Raw genomic sequence first — 16,832 nt, 5'->3', positions numbered from 1 at the left:
GTTTTTCAAAAACACAAAGCCATAAAAAAAATTAATACTACTTAACAATATTTTTGAAACAAATCAAACACAAACCCTTAAATATCTCAATATAAGAAAAAATGGACTTAAACCACTTTCAAAATAAACGACGCATATATTTCATTGCAGTCAATCTGAACATCGACAGCGAGCGTTAAAGTCACTATCATATACAAGGTGGTCTGCCAGAAACGAAAGAAGACCAACATGAAAAAGCAATAACAAGAAACGAAGCTAGAGGAATACGTATTCAACTGTAACTTTTGGAGACTGCATTCATGCAAGGTTATGGATTAATGTCATTCAATGCGATGAGCAAGAAATTACAAAAGGTGAATACGACTATTTCTGAAGTGATCATATTGTTCAACGGACTCATCAATGTTGTTTCTTATACTCGTGAAGAATTCGATCTGTATGAAGAGAAAGCTCTCTCTATTACAAAGATTTAGGAATACAAAGCGCTGTGGATGCGTAGAAGAAATCCAAATGTACGACATGGTGAAAATGGGAAAACTGGTATTCAATTGAGTGGCCGTGACAACTTTCGTATCAACACGTTCAACGTTATCTTGGATCGTACTTTGGCAGAAATGACACAAAGACAAGAGTCATATCAAAAAATATATTCTTAATTTTCTCTTATCACTGATATGAAACATCTAAGGAACAAAGAATTACGTAAGAGATCCACTATATTGAGCAACTACTACACCCAAGATCTTGAGGAAAATTTGGGACATGAAATGGTCTTCTTCAAGGCATATTATTGCATCGAAAAGAACATTTCAAATTATTCTCCGCTGGAACTGTTGATAATGCTGAGACAGGTTAGTTTGCATAACTCTTTCCCTAATGTTGACATTGCGTTGCGAATTTTTGTTTCAATTGCTATTGCAAATTGTAGCCCAGAGAGATCGTTTTCTGTTTTAAAACGCGTGAAAAACTTCCTCAGATCTTCATTGAGCAAACACATACTGAATGTTCTTGGGTTGTTGACGATAGAATAAGAATTGTTTTTATCTGTCGATTGTGATGATATCATTAGAGAATTCGCAGCTGAAAAATCAAGACGCAAAGAAATGTAAATAAATGGAAAAAAGTTAAGGTTAAATACCTCATTAATGCAAATGTCGATTATATTTCGTTATGTATTTCATTAATAACAAACTAAACTGTAATTAAGCACTGAAAATCGCAATCATTATGTTATATATTGTTACGAATATTAGCAAAACTAAGGGGTGTTGCTATCTCTAAGCCGATGCTAAGCAGTGACGTGAATTCACATCAATAATTCAATCATTATGTATCTACATAAACGAATCAATAATTGCGTCTACACATAAGTACGTATACGAGCAGCGGAGAACCAATGCACAAACACATGCATATATCTTATCTGAGTTGTCACAAGAGAGGGCAATAATTTGTGCAAGTATTACTCAAATGAGAATTTATAAACGTAGTTGTGGCTGGCGATTTTGTAGCTGAAACAAACTAGTAAGTTCTGGAATAGAAAAGCCTGGAAGTATGCAATGAGAAATCAAAAAGTATAAAAGGCGTGACAGTAGAGGCGAAGAGGAGTTTCATTTGAGCTATAAATCAGTTTGGTTATTAAGCAAGCTATTCGTTGCAAAGTTTGAGTGTTATTGTGAAGTACTTTAATAAAGGCCATTTTGCTTTATTAAATATTGGAGTTATTTATTCAACAATTTAGTGATTCGAACTCAGCAGAAGATTGCAAATAAGGGGAATTGCAACTAAATTCGTTACAATTGGTGTCAGAAGTGGGATTGTTGAATAAATTCCGGAGGACAACAAGGACATGGCAAAGTTCAGTGAATTGAAGATCCAGAAACTGAAGAAGGAGTTGGAGAGCCGTGGATTGAATACAAGCGGCGTTAAACTCGAACTTCAGGCACGGCTACGAGAGGCAATGGAAGCAGAAGGAATTGATGTGGACGAGTATGTATTTTATTCTGATGGGGACGAGAAACAACAAAAATTGAAGAGAAATTCGAAACATCGCAGACAGTTACGAGCACAGACTTGAACATGATTTTGGCTGCAATATCTGCTCAAACATCGACAATGTCATCCCAACTAGAAGAACAGAAAACGTATATGTCATCTCAACTAGAAGAACAGAAAACGTATATGTCATCACAGATGGAATCCCAAGAGACACGAATAACATCGAAGATTGAAGCACAAGAAACGCGTATGTCAGAAATGTCGACACAGATTACATCGAAGATGGAAGCACAAGAAACGCGTATATCCGAAATGTCGTCGCAAATGTCATCTCAGCTGGAATCGCAGGAGAACCGTATAACAGCGAAGATTGAAGCACAAGAGGCACGGATATCCAAAGGTAAAAACACCATCCTTTGACGGTTCTGTTCCTTTCCAGGTCCTTAAGCTACAATTTGAGAGGACCGCAACAGTGAACAACTGGTATGCTGAAGATAAAGTTGCTGCATTCTTCGTAGCATTGAAAGGACCAGCTGCTGAAAACTTACAGACTATTCCAGAGTACGAACGGAACAATTATGACGCATTGATGGCTGCTGTAGAACGGCGATACGGAAGCGAACACAGGAAACAGATATTACAAATAGAATTGTAAAACCGTTACCAAAAAGCTAATGAAACTTTTCAAGAGTTTGCTTCGGATGTTGAAAGGTTGGCTCATTTGGCAAATGCGGACGCACCCGTGGAGTACACCGAAAGGGTAAAAATCCAGAGTTTTATAAATGGCATACGGGACGTAGAAACGAAGCGAGCGACATATACAAACCCAAAACCTACATTCGCAGAAACGGTATCCCATGCACTGACTCAAGAAACAGCGTCACTTTTGAGTAAGCCAGCATACAAAGCTCATCGCGTGGAAGTGGAAAGGCCAGACTGGGTAGACGCAATTTTGGAAGCATTGAAGGGTACGCAGCAGAAGAATAATGATGCAGTCAAATGCTTTAAGTGTGGAAAGCCAGGGCATATTGCGCGTTATTGCAACACCAACCCTAACAGTTCCAATAATGTGGGTGGTCGTAAACGCAGAGCAGAAGGAGATGAGCAAATCTCCAAGACCACTCATTCGTTAAACTAAATCGAGTCAGCCGCAAGGGGCGGCAGCTGGCTCCCGCAATTGAATGCCCCATAATCTCTATCTCGCAGATTGGAAGAAGATCGAGCAATCTTACTGTTGGAGGACATGTGGATGGAAAGGAACGTTTACTGACTGCAGATACCGGTGCATCCCATTCCATCATTCGATCAGATTTAGTCAACAAAAAGATAAGACCATTGCTTTTAGCAAGTTTACGTACAGCCACGGGAGAGGACACCCAGGTAATTGGAGAAGTAGAATGTGAAGTAGCAATTGGGAACGTCACGGTATTACACAATTTTATAGTGGCAGGTATTGTTGATGAAATCATAATTGGAGTGGACTTCTTAATCAACGAAGGCATCAAAATCGATATGCAAAGCAAGACTATGCGATATAAGAACATGGATGTGCCACTTAATTTCGGCTACGAGAGAGGCTACAGCAGTAAACGAGTGCTCGTGGAAGAGAGTCAGCAAATACCACCAAAATCAGAAGCAGTCATCTGGGCAAAGGTTGATGGAGATTGTGGGACAATCAAATTGTGGGTTGTCGAAGCAGCACATAAATCAGCACTGAACGTACTTGTAGGAAAAACCCTGGCTATGACAAAACAAGATGGACGTATTCCGGTAAGAGTACTCAATGAGTTCAAGTGAACAGCTCCAGTGATGCCTTTTGGACTTTGTAATGCACCAGCTAGATTTGAGAGACTCATTGAAAAGTTTGATGGAATAAGAATAAATTCTTGTCTTTTATACTAATTTGCTTAACCTATACATTAATAAATATCTAAATACTAATAACTAAAAATAAGTACATAGGGAATGGAGAATGCATACATTTCTGTTTGTATACGGTCTTTGTATACATGTATTTTTGTATGCATAACTCCATACATGTGGATTTGTACATTTAGCAGCGTCAGCAGATCAGTTTGAGTGTTTCGGTATTTTCCCAAAAGAGGCTTGTATGTTAGTATATATAATTACAATGGGTTGTATGTTTATATGTATAATTGATTAGCTGTGAATGGATATAGGTCTCATATTCGGCATTCCATATCGTCTGGGTTAGTTCAATAATTTATGTTGGGAAAAATATTGTAATATGATTATTACTAAAATATATGTGGAATTTATACAGCGTAATACCGCATATAATGGTACCTTACAGTGGGTATGACGTATAATGCTACACCATCCGCCTTAGAAAAAGAGTTTTATACAATTGTTTTGTGACCAATTGTATGAGACTCTTTGTCATGTTTTCAATGATTTTGATATTTTATTGTTGTAGTGAAAGAGGTTGTTTGCTTAGCGTTTGATCTGTTGACCTTGCTATTTTTATTGTTATAATTATTGTTTACTTTTTACGTATATATATATATATTTTTTTTTTTTGTATAAGTCCATTTTTTTTTTCAAAATTCTAGATTTTTAGATGTAGAAATTTTTTAAATCTTACTTATTTTATTTATATTGTTTATATTAAAATTTTATACAATTGTTTTGTACAGCCGGTCCTTAAGAGTGTCGACTCTCTTAAAAATCGTCATGCTCTTACAAATCAAGTGAATTGGAATATTTATTTATTAGTTTCTAAATTATTTTTATAGTTTCCACCATTATTTATTCTACCATTACTTATTAACTTATGCAAATCATTTTCCTATCGAAATAATTTTTATTATTTATCTACCTAAAGTTAAAGAAGAAGAAACCTTTCTATTAATATTTTCTAATCTATTGGGGTTAGAGTGAGCTATTTTCTTAATATGTAAAAATATGACCTTATAAGACCTAGGCAATAAATGGATGTATTTATTTTATTTTATCAAACTAATACCGCATATTATTCAAGGAAAAGATGTGTCTTTTTTTTTTTTTTTTTGATATTTTTCATTCATAATAAGGTAAATTTGTAATAATTACATAGATGATAGAGGGGTTGCTGATGGAAGAGCGGGGTAGCTATGTATTGATAGTAGTTCTATTAATGGATAAGTGGAAGGTACAGTGGGTGCAAAAAAAATTTTCGTATCTTTAATGCTCTTTTTATATGGATTCATATTTTCCAGCTATTTCTTTGATCTTATTTGTCATGCGATTTCTGCGGCGGCCACCAAGACAGAATCGTCATGACTTTTATGAAGAATTATTTTATAACGGGATTTGTCACTTTCACAACCTTTTTGGGTTTGTGCAATTGTTTGATCTTAGAGAATTTGGGTACCTACTTTTGTTATTTTAAATTTGCCTACTCGAGTAAATAATCATTTTTCACCAATTTGTCCATGAGGACAACTGTGTTTTTCATATAAATACCAAGTCCTGTATTGGCGGCATTTGTACAACGTGTGTACAGCCTGATAAGTAACTGTCCTAAGTCAATTTTATCATCTACAATCAGATTTCTTGTATTTCCTACGCTACCATTTTTCTATCCTAAGATGAAAATGGGCGCGACATGTATTATTGCAAATTTGTATAGCGCTTCACTTATATTTTTATAGGTTCTCTTTGTGACTATTCTTCATCATTTTTTTTTTGTTATGGGCTGGTTTTAAAAGTTTCTTAGTTTTTGCCTATTTCCACTGTCCTAAAATTTCCTATTGCTTCATGACTATTTTTGTCAGGAGCCATCAAAGGAATTGTGCAAATTTTTTTTTTGATTTGCTGTTCGCTTTAGGCAGGGTTGCCTTTACTGTCGATTGTGACATTATTGGGTTTGAATTTATCGCTCTTCCTCAGTTTTGGTTTGGTACTGGTAATGGGTTTAGATACGAGTTGTGGCGGGTTTTACCTGCCTAAATTTGTGCTTCGTATAGTTTTTGAGCATCATGGCTATTGTGATGATCAATAGTATGAATACACAACCTATAATTGCTAACCAAACATCCGGGATGTTCGGAGTACTTTCTGTATCTACCCTAGTTGATGACTCGTACTTGACTATTTTGTTATCTCTTGTTTCAGAGCTTTCTTTTCCTACTTCATAGCCAGCTATGGCTACCATAATGACTTGGGCTATTTTTGTCCACCAAGGCATCTTGAAATTTTCCTCTGCTTTTATGAGAGTTGAAATAAAAAAAAAATTTTGATTGTATTCTTTATTTTGTGCATTCCATTTATTATTTTTCCTTATTTAGTTGGCATAAAAGTTTAAGAAAAATTTTGTTGGAAAAATTTGTTTAATTTTAATGTAAAAAAAAAATTTTTTTTCTACGCCACATTGGGCTTCAATCTTTTTTCAAATTTTTAGGTTGAAAACGATTTTTTTTTTATATGTTGATTGGACCAAATTCTTTATGAAAATGTTTGCTGGGTTGGAGCTGTTTTGGTCGATATGTATAAAGAAAAAACCCAAGAGTTTTTACTTTTCTCTTCTATGCATTTCGACGCATCCGCGTCATCATCAGGAAGTCTATTTATTTTCAAACAAACAACATGAAAATACAAAAGTAATCATTATTTTCAATAAACATTACAAATTCAACATTAAAACAATAACTCACAATAATTTGATTAGTTGTACAAACACAATAATATCACAGGACAATCGACACATTCATTTTTCTTATTTTCTATTTTTGTTCTTATCATTTTTTATTATTGCTGTATAAGCGCTATTTGTATTGTCAATGTCTTCTTTAAAATTCATGACATTCGTCATATGTTGTTGGATGCGGAGACTTTCCAGTGTCATCCTCCTTTTGCATCTTCTCTCAACATCTAAAATTTTTTCGTTCCCAAAATCAGCTGTATGGCCATTGTCAGTCAGGTGTTGAGAAAGCGCGGTATTTGTTTTTCTGTTTTTTGCGTCCATTTCATGTTCGTGTATTCTCGTTCTCAATGCTCTTTTCGTTGTGCCAATGTAACATTTATTGCAGGCATTGTTGTTGTTACCGTTGCATTGAATTTTATACACTACATTGCATTGTTGTCCCTTGTCTATTTTGTCTTTTGTTTTTGTAAAGAAACGATTAAGTGTATTGTGTGGTTTGTGAGCAAATGTTATGTTGTCTTTTTTCATAATTCTCCTGAGCGATTGATTACTTGTTAGTCCGGGTATATAGGTAACTCCAATATAAGTTTTGTTTGTGTTTGCTTCTGTTTGTCCATTTGATGAATTAGGGTGGTCCATTTCTTGTGTCGTATTAATTATAAGCTTTTCTATTAGAGTATTCGGGTAGCTATTTTTGAAGAGAATATTTTTTATTTTCTTCTTGTTTTCTTCTATGAAATCACCGTCACTTAGAAGATGTATTTTCCTTATTAGACTTGTTGCTGTGTTAATTTTCTGCTTCCATGGATGATTGGAGTGATAATTGATAATTCTTCCTGATGCCATCGACTTTGCATACCAGTTGAACGTTAAGTTTTGGTTTTTTCGGTGTATTTCTACGTCTAGGAAGGCAATTTTGTTGTTCTGCTCTAATTCTTTAGTAAATTGTATCCTGGTATGCTGTGCATTAAATACTGTTAGTATGTCTTCCACGTCTTTAGCTTTAACAATTGCGAATATGTCATCTACATATTTGGTTATGTATTTGACATATATGTCTTTGCTTTTTAATTCAGCGAGGCTGTCGTCCAATATTTTGTCCAGAACGATATTTGCAATGGTTGGAGATAGCGGGTTGCCCATTGGCATTCCGTATATTTGTTGGTATATGGTGTTGTTATATGAAAAATAATTGTTGTCACGTAGGCAGAAATCTAGTATCGTCTGGAACTGTTTTTTGTCTATTTGTGTATGTGTCTCCAATTTTTCCCATTTTCGCATAATAGTGCGTATTGCTAAATGTATGGGTATATTTGTAAAAAGAGATACGACGTCGAATGAAATGAGAATTTCGTCGTCTTGAATTGTGAAATTATTGATTTTTTCTTTAAGTTGAAGTGAACTTTTTATATTAAGATCATCGGATATAATATTTTCTAAAATGCTTCCAACAAATTTTGATAATTTGTAACATGGTACATTAATAGATGAGCAAATCGGTCTAAGTGGTGCGTGTGGTTTGTGAATTTTCGGAAGTCCGTAAAGTCTTGGAGCATTAGCAGCCGCGGATGTCAGCTGAAATTTTTGTTTTGCATCGAGTCTCCTTTGTTTGTAAAGATTATTTATAATTGTGTTATTCTTCCTCATCAGTTTTTGTGTGGGATCATTCCTAATTGTTTTGTATGTGTTTTTGTCGTTTAGCAACTCTTTCATTTTTAGTTCGTATTCATTTTTGTACATCATAACTGTCTTGTTGCCTTTGTCTGCATTTGTTATTATGATCTCGTTTCTGTGTTGGTTAAGGAATCTTTTGGTGTCTGTCGATGTTTTCAGTATAAACTTGTCCTTAGTGCAGTTTCTAATTTTTTGTTGAAAAGTATTGATTTTTGCCGCAATGTCACTCCTTACAGTATCTTTTTCCCTCTCGTCCTCAAAACTTTGTACGCATTGTTCCAAATCGGCGATTATTTCAATGGGTGAAAATGTTTTTCTTGACACTGGTAAGGCGAATTTGTTGCCAAGTGACAATAACCAACGCGACTCCTGCGGTACTTCGATGTTCGTATTGTTCACAAACCAATCTTCATTTAATCTCATGCCAAATTTTATAGTATTCTTCGAAATTTGCTTCTGGAGTTTGTCGTTGTGTATACTTTGTGTGTTTGTGGCGATTTGTGTCGAAAAATAGTGGTGGTTCTCTATAATTTTTTCGTAATCTGTTTGCTGAAGTCTGTTTTGTAACGTTTCCTGTAAGTGCTTAACGGTCGTTGTGATAATTTTAATATTAATGTTTGATTCTTTTATTTCTAAGTTAACGACTTTCAGAAGAAAGCATTGTTCTAATTTCATAAGGTCTCGTCGTGTGGTGTCTAGTTTAAAGCAGTGTTGTATCGTTTTTGTCTTACCCTGTAAATGTGATGGAATGATGCCATAATCTTTGCACCGCAGTAAAAATTTTAGGCGCTCTTTTTGTTTAGCCAGTTTTTTGATGTTTTTGTTGTGTTGCTTGATTATGTAACAAATCTTTTCGTCGTATTTGTATTTGATGTGTTGGTAGAACTGCTTCATGTTGTTGTTTGTAATATTCCGCGTTTTTTCCGGTTTTGCTCACCGTAAATATTTATATGTTGATTGGACCAAATTCTTTATGAAAATGTTTGCTGGGTTGGAGCTGTTTTGGTCGATATGTATAAAGAAAAAACCCAAGAGTTTTTACTTTTCTCTTCTATGCATTTCGACGCATCCGCGTCATCATCAGGAAGTCTATTTATTTTCAAACAAACAACATGAAAATACAAAAGTAATCATTATTTTCAATAAACATTACAAATTCAACATTAAAACAATAACTCACAATAATTTGATTAGTTGTACAAACACAATAATATCACAGGACAATCGACACATTCATTTTTCTTATTTTCTATTTTTGTTCTTATCATTTTTTATTATTGCTGTATAAGCGCTATTTGTATTGTCAATGTCTTCTTTAAAATTCATGACATTCGTCATATGTTGTTGGATGCGGAGACTTTCCAGTGTCATCCTCCTTTTGCATCTTCTCTCAACATCTAAAATTTTTTCCGTTCCCAAAATCATCAAACAAAAGACAAAATAGACAAGGGACAACAATGCAATGTAGTGTATAAAATTCAATGCAACGGTAACAACAACAATGCCTGCAATAAATGTTACATTGGCACAACGAAAAGAGCATTGAGAACGAGAATACACGAACATGAAATGGACGCAAAAAACAGAAAAACAAATACCGCGCTTTCTCAACACCTGACTGACAATGGCCATACAGCTGATTTTGGGAACGAAAAAATTTTAGATGTTGAGAGAAGATGCAAAAGGAGGATGACACTGGAAAGTCTCCGCATCCAACAACATATGACGAATGTCATGAATTTTAAAGAAGACATTGACAATACAAATAGCGCTTATACAGCAATAATAAAAAATGATAAGAACAAAAATAGAAAATAAGAAAAATGAATGTGTCGATTGTCCTGTGATATTATTGTGTTTGTACAACTAATCAAATTATTGTGAGTTATTGTTTTAATGTTGAATTTGTAATGTTTATTGAAAATAATGATTACTTTTGTATTTTCATGTTGTTTGTTTGAAAATAAATAGACTTCCTGATGATGACGCGGATGCGTCGAAATGCATAGAAGAGAAAAGTAAAAACTCTTCGGTTTTTTCTTTATACATATCGACCAAAACAGCTCCAACCCAGCAAACATTTTCATAAAGAATTTGGTCCAATCAACATATAAATATTTACGGTGAGCAAAACCGGAAAAAACGCGGAATATTACAAACAACAACATGAAGCAGTTCTACCAACACATCAAATACAAATACGACGAAAAGATTTGTTACATAATCAAGCAACACAACAAAAACATCAAAAAACTGGCTAAACAAAAAGAGCGCCTAAAATTTTTACTGCGGTGCAAAGATTATGGCATCATTCCATCACATTTACAGGGTAAGACAAAAACGATACAACACTGCTTTAAACTAGACACCACACGACGAGACCTTATGAAATTAGAACAATGCTTTCTTCTGAAAGTCGTTAACTTAGAAATAAAAGAATCAAACATTAATATTAAAATTATCACAACGACCGTTAAGCACTTACAGGAAACGTTACAAAACAGACTTCAGCAAACAGATTACGAAAAAATTATAGAGAACCACCACTATTTTTCGACACAAATCGCCACAAACACACAAAGTATACACAACGACAAACTCCAGAAGCAAATTTCGAAGAATACTATAAAATTTGGCATGAGATTAAATGAAGATTGGTTTGTGAACAATACGAACATCGAAGTACCGCAGGAGTCGCGTTGGTTATTGTCACTTGGCAACAAATTCGCCTTACCAGTGTCAAGAAAAACATTTTCACCCATTGAAATAATCGCCGATTTGGAACAATGCGTACAAAGTTTTGAGGACGAGAGGGAAAAAGATACTGTAAGGAGTGACATTGCGGCAAAAATCAATACTTTTCAACAAAAAATTAGAAACTGCACTAAGGACAAGTTTATACTGAAAACATCGACAGACACCAAAAGATTCCTTAACCAACACAGAAACGAGATCATAATAACAAATGCAGACAAAGGCAACAAGACAGTTATGATGTACAAAAATGAATACGAACTAAAAATGAAAGAGTTGCTAAACGACAAAAACACATACAAAACAATTAGGAATGATCCCACACAAAAACTGATGAGGAAGAATAACACAATTATAAATAATCTTTACAAACAAAGGAGACTCGATGCAAAACAAAAATTTCAGCTGACATCCGCGGCTGCTAATGCTCCAAGACTTTACGGACTTCCGAAAATTCACAAACCACACGCACCACTTAGACCGATTTGCTCATCTATTAATGTACCATGTTACAAATTATCAAAATTTGTTGGAAGCATTTTAGAAAATATTATATCCGATGATCTTAATATAAAAAGTTCACTTCAACTTAAAGAAAAAATCAATAATTTCACAATTCAAGACGACGAAATTCTCATTTCATTCGACGTCGTATCTCTTTTTACAAATATACCCATACATTTAGCAATACGCACTATTATGCGAAAATGGGAAAAATTGGAGACACATACACAAATAGACAAAAAACAGTTCCAGACGATACTAGATTTCTGCCTACGTGACAACAATTATTTTTCATATAACAACACCATATACCAACAAATATACGGAATGCCAATGGGCAACCCGCTATCTCCAACCATTGCAAATATCGTTCTGGACAAAATATTGGACGACAGCCTCGCTGAATTAAAAAGCAAAGACATATATGTCAAATACATAACCAAATATGTAGATGACATATTCGCAATTGTTAAAGCTAAAGACGTGGAAGACATACTAACAGTATTTAATGCACAGCATACCAGGATACAATTTACTAAAGAATTAGAGCAGAACAACAAAATTGCCTTCCTAGACGTAGAAATACACCGAAAAAACCAAAACTTAACGTTCAACTGGTATGCAAAGTCGATGGCATCAGGAAGAATTATCAATTATCACTCCAATCATCCATGGAAGCAGAAAATTAACACAGCAACAAGTCTAATAAGGAAAATACATCTTCTAAGTGACGGTGATTTCATAGAAGAAAACAAGAAGAAAATAAAAAATATTCTCTTCAAAAATAGCTACCCGAATACTCTAATAGAAAAGCTTATAATTAATACGACACAAGAAATGGACCACCCTAATTCATCAAATGGACAAACAGAAGCAAACACAAACAAAACTTATATTGGAGTTACCTATATACCCGGACTAACAAGTAATCAATCGCTCAGGAGAATTATGAAAAAAGACAACATAACATTTGCTCACAAACCACACAATACACTTAATCGTTTCTTTACAAAAACAAAAGACAAAATAGACAAGGGACAACAATGCAATGTAGTGTATAAAATTCAATGCAACGGTAACAACAACAATGCCTGCAATAAATGTTACATTGGCACAACGAAAAGAGCATTGAGAACGAGAATACACGAACATGAAATGGACGCAAAAAACAGAAAAACAAATACCGCGCTTTCTCAACACCTGACTGACAATGGCCATACAGCTGATTTTGGGAACGAAAAAATTTTAGATGTTGAGAGAAGATGCAAAAGGAGGATGACACTGGAAAGTCTCCGCATCCAACAACATATGACGAATGTCATGAATTTTAAAGAAGACATTGACAATACAAATAGCGCTTATACAGCAATAATAAAAAATGATAAGAACAAAAATAGAAAATAAGAAAAATGAATGTGTCGATTGTCCTGTGATATTATTGTGTTTGTACAACTAATCAAATTATTGTGAGTTATTGTTTTAATGTTGAATTTGTAATGTTTATTGAAAATAATGATTACTTTTGTATTTTCATGTTGTTTGTTTGAAAATAAATAGACTTCCTGATGATGACGCGGATGCGTCGAAATGCATAGAAGAGAAAAGTAAAAACTCTTGGGTTTTTTCTTTATACATATCGGCCAAAACAGCTCCAACCCAGCAAAGATTTTTTTTTTATTTTTTTTATTTTTTTTTTTTTTGATGCTACTTAGCATTTGGCATCGTTGGGAAACACTTTCCTCATCATTCGCATTATTTCTTCCACCCTGGTAGTGGGGTTTATAATGTCCTCAATTGTGGGTTCCCGTTCCATACCTATTATCTTCCACAATTTCTTTAAACCTTCTAGTTTTTTGGGTAGGTCCCTAGTGTGTCGGGTATTTTCATCCCACCAATAGAGAGGAAGATCTGAGGGGTTTCTTTGCATTTTAATAGTAATGGACAGAGTAGTTTAAATTTTTAAATTTTATTAAAATGTTCTATGGGATTTCTCTAGAGGTTTTAGAAGTGTCCTAAATATTCCAATTTACTTTTCTTTTTCTATAAAAAATTTTATTTTTTAAATTTTAACTGAGTAAATTTCTATATTATATTTTTTGTTTAAAAGAAATTGTTTGTACATACTTTATAATATTTATTTTTTTTTGTTTTTTTTTTTTTTTGTTAAATAGAACAGATTTTCAATATTTCAAAGGACATTTGTTCAAAAAAAAAATTTTTAATTAATTTTATTTCCTACTAAAAGGAAAAAAAAATCCTAAGCAAAAACTTTCGTTTTTGCTAATGGTTTAGCGTCCGTAAGGCCGCTCAATTGATTCTAAAATTTTAAATATTCTTAACGTTATAAATTGTATACCTACTTTAGTCTAAATTGCTGCCATTTAGTATTTTGCTGGTTATCAATGTTTCATATCTACGCTGCTAGTGCTGATTTTATTGTTTTATGTCCGCTCTCCAGTTTATGCTGTTAGTTGTATCAGATTGCTCAGGTTTATGCGTTTTAAAAGATGTGCATATTGTTGTCGAAACTTCTCGTATGTTGATTGTTAATGCATTTTATTATGTTGTTGATCATAATTTCCTTTGCTCCCTTTTGCTCCTTCTGTGTTACCAATTTTTGCAGGATTTTTAATAACTGTGTTGTTTACCCTTGATCCTTTTGCTCCTTCTGTGTTACCAATTTTTGCAGGATTAATAACTATGTTGTTTACCCTTTGCTCCTTGCCAAATTTGCAGGATTTCTAATAACTGGCTGGATCTTAGAAAAATTTTTTATTGCTTGATCAGCAAATTTTTTTTTTTAAATTGAACTGGCAGGATCTTTTCCAGTTAGATCGTTTTTAGCAGTTATGCTGATTTGATCTAAACTGGCAGGATCGCCATGAAAAGTTCAATAATTTACTCCTGGCAGGATCGCCATGAAAAGTTTGATGGAATAAGAAGACGTTGCAAGTTAAAGGTTGCGACTTAAATCTTCACTTTATTGAATAAATTCTTGTCTTTTATACTAATTTGCTTAACCTATACATTAATAAATATCTAAATACTAATAACTAAAAATAAGTATATATGGAATGGAGAATGCATACATGTCTGTTTGTATACGGTCTTTGTATACATGTATTTTTGTATGCATAACTCCATACATGTGGTTTTGTACATTTAGCAGCGTCAGCAGATCAGGGGGCCTACTCTGTATTGCGATGCGAAAGAAAAAATACGCGAAATCGCAAAATCGGAACTCTGTATCTTGACATTCGCATGTATATTTTGCCCATTCGCAATTTGTCTCCCTTTTCGCATTGCCGCCACTCTGTAAAGCGAAAGCGAATGTCAAACAGCATTCATTTTCGCATTTTTCTTGCTACAAGTAATAGGCATTCGCATTATTCAAATATGTAAGTATTAATTGATGATTTTATAAATTGATATCTTTATATTCATTTAAAAATATATAGGACAACTCAAAAAACAAAACAAACACAAAACCAACAATTTGTAATCCTAGTGGACTTAAAATACATAAATAAATAACAATTAAATCGAAACCACTTTTTTATAAAGCATTTCTATTTGAAATCATGTCATTTTTTATTTGTTCTCTGATACAACTAGCAATATTTCCCATTCTATGATTTTCCACGTTTTCTGTATTTATCACGTTCACTTCTTCCAGTTCAATTTCTGAACTGGGAGGATTTCTTCATTTAAATCAATCCTTTCTTCATTTAAATCGTTCCATAATGCTACAGAATCCTTTTTTTAATTTGTTCAACAAAAATTAATCGTTTGCCGAAATTGTAATCGCCTTGTTTCTTTTGTTCTCTTTCTTTGAGTTTGGTCAGTGATGCATACTCAAGCCCAAAATTAGCGAAAAATAAAAAAGCGACATTGTTAGCGATGCGATAGCGCTACAGAGTTCCAATTACCTTTCGCATCGCAATTTATTTTCGCATCGCACTGCCTTTCGCATCGCAATACAGAGTAGGCCCCCAGTTTGAGTGTTTCGGTATTTTCCCAAAAGAGGCTTGTATGTTTGTATGTATAATTACAATGGGTTGTATGTTTATATGTATAATTGATTAGCTTTTAATGGATATAGGTCTCATGTTCGGCATTCCATATCGTCTGGGTTAGTTCAATAATTTTTGTTGGGAAAAATATTGTAATATGATTATTACTAAAATATATTTGGAATTTATGCAGCGTAATACCACAAGTGTGTTACAGTCGTTGTGAGGTATAATGGTACCTTACAGTGGGTATGACGTATAATGCTACATCATGGACAAGGTACTGAAAGGACTACATTGGAAAACATGCTTGGTGTACCTGGACGACGCCATCATATTGGGCAGGAGTTTTGATGAACATCTTAAAAACTTGGCGGAAGTTTTCCAGAGAATAGCTGACGCTGGTCTGAAGTTAAGTCCCAAAAAGTGTACGCTGTTTAAAAAGGAAGTAAATTATTTGGGCCACAAGGTAACGACAGAAGGTGTCTGTACAGCGAATGAAAAGATAGAGGCAGTAAAGGATTGGCCAAGACCACCGAATCTGCATGAATTGGGAAGTTTCCTTGGGCTGTGCACATATTACCGCCGATTTGTACCAAATTTTGCCAGCGTAACCCATAGTCTCCACGAGCTAACAAGGAAAAATAAAGCTTTTGAATGGAAGAAGGAGCAAGAAGTAGCTTTCCAAACATTGAAAGAGCGGTTGTGCACTGCCCCAATGTTGGCATACCCGATTCCAGGAGCAACGTTTATTCTAGATACAGATGCGAGCGGATATACTATAGGAGGCATTTTATCACAACTGGTCGATGGACAAGGGAAGGTAGTTGCATATTACAGCCGTTCAATTCGAAAACCAGAGAGGAACTATTGCGTTACACGGAGAGAGCTGTTGGCATTGGTAGAGTGCATTAAACATTTTCACAAATACCCCACGGCCAGCGATTCCGTGCCAGGACAGATCACGCAGCGTTGAAATGGCTTCTGCAGTTCCGTTATCCGGAAGGACAATTGGCACGGTGGATCGAGCGACTACAAAGCTATGACTTTTCCATTGAGCATCGAAAAGGTAGTACCCATGGAAATGCAGATGCAATGTCACGAAGACCATGTAGTCTGGAATGCAAGCACTGCTCAAAGGCCGAGGCTAAAGAAGACATTATAGATGTCCGGCTAATGACTATAACGTGTACGGCTGAATGGGACAAGGAACAACTAAGAAAGTGTCAGCTAGAAGATACAGA

General features: G+C 34.5%; 2 protein-coding genes across 25 annotated transcripts in view; one reads left to right on the top strand and one right to left on the bottom strand.

The window, feature by feature from the left end:
• LOC137236879 (protein eva-1) overlaps nucleotides 1-16,832 on the top strand; it is a 3,007,131-nt gene that overhangs the window by 2,122,859 nt on the left and 867,440 nt on the right. The window lies entirely within an intron of this gene.
• On the bottom strand, nucleotides 6,464-7,925 carry LOC137239037 (uncharacterized). Its single transcript, XM_067763967.1, has 2 exons — nucleotides 6,654-7,925; nucleotides 6,464-6,562 (listed from the first exon to the last, which is right to left on the bottom strand). The coding sequence occupies exon 1, from the start codon at nucleotides 7,922-7,924 to the stop codon at nucleotides 6,716-6,718; it is 1,209 nt and encodes a 402-aa protein (XP_067620068.1). The 5' UTR covers nucleotide 7,925; the 3' UTR covers nucleotides 6,464-6,562; nucleotides 6,654-6,715.

This window comes from Eurosta solidaginis, chromosome 1, assembly GCF_040869045.1.
Source record: "Eurosta solidaginis isolate ZX-2024a chromosome 1, ASM4086904v1, whole genome shotgun sequence".
In the NCBI taxonomy this organism is placed as follows: Eukaryota; Metazoa; Arthropoda; class Insecta; order Diptera; family Tephritidae; genus Eurosta; species Eurosta solidaginis.
This window is presented reverse-complemented; position numbering and strand designations above follow the sequence as displayed.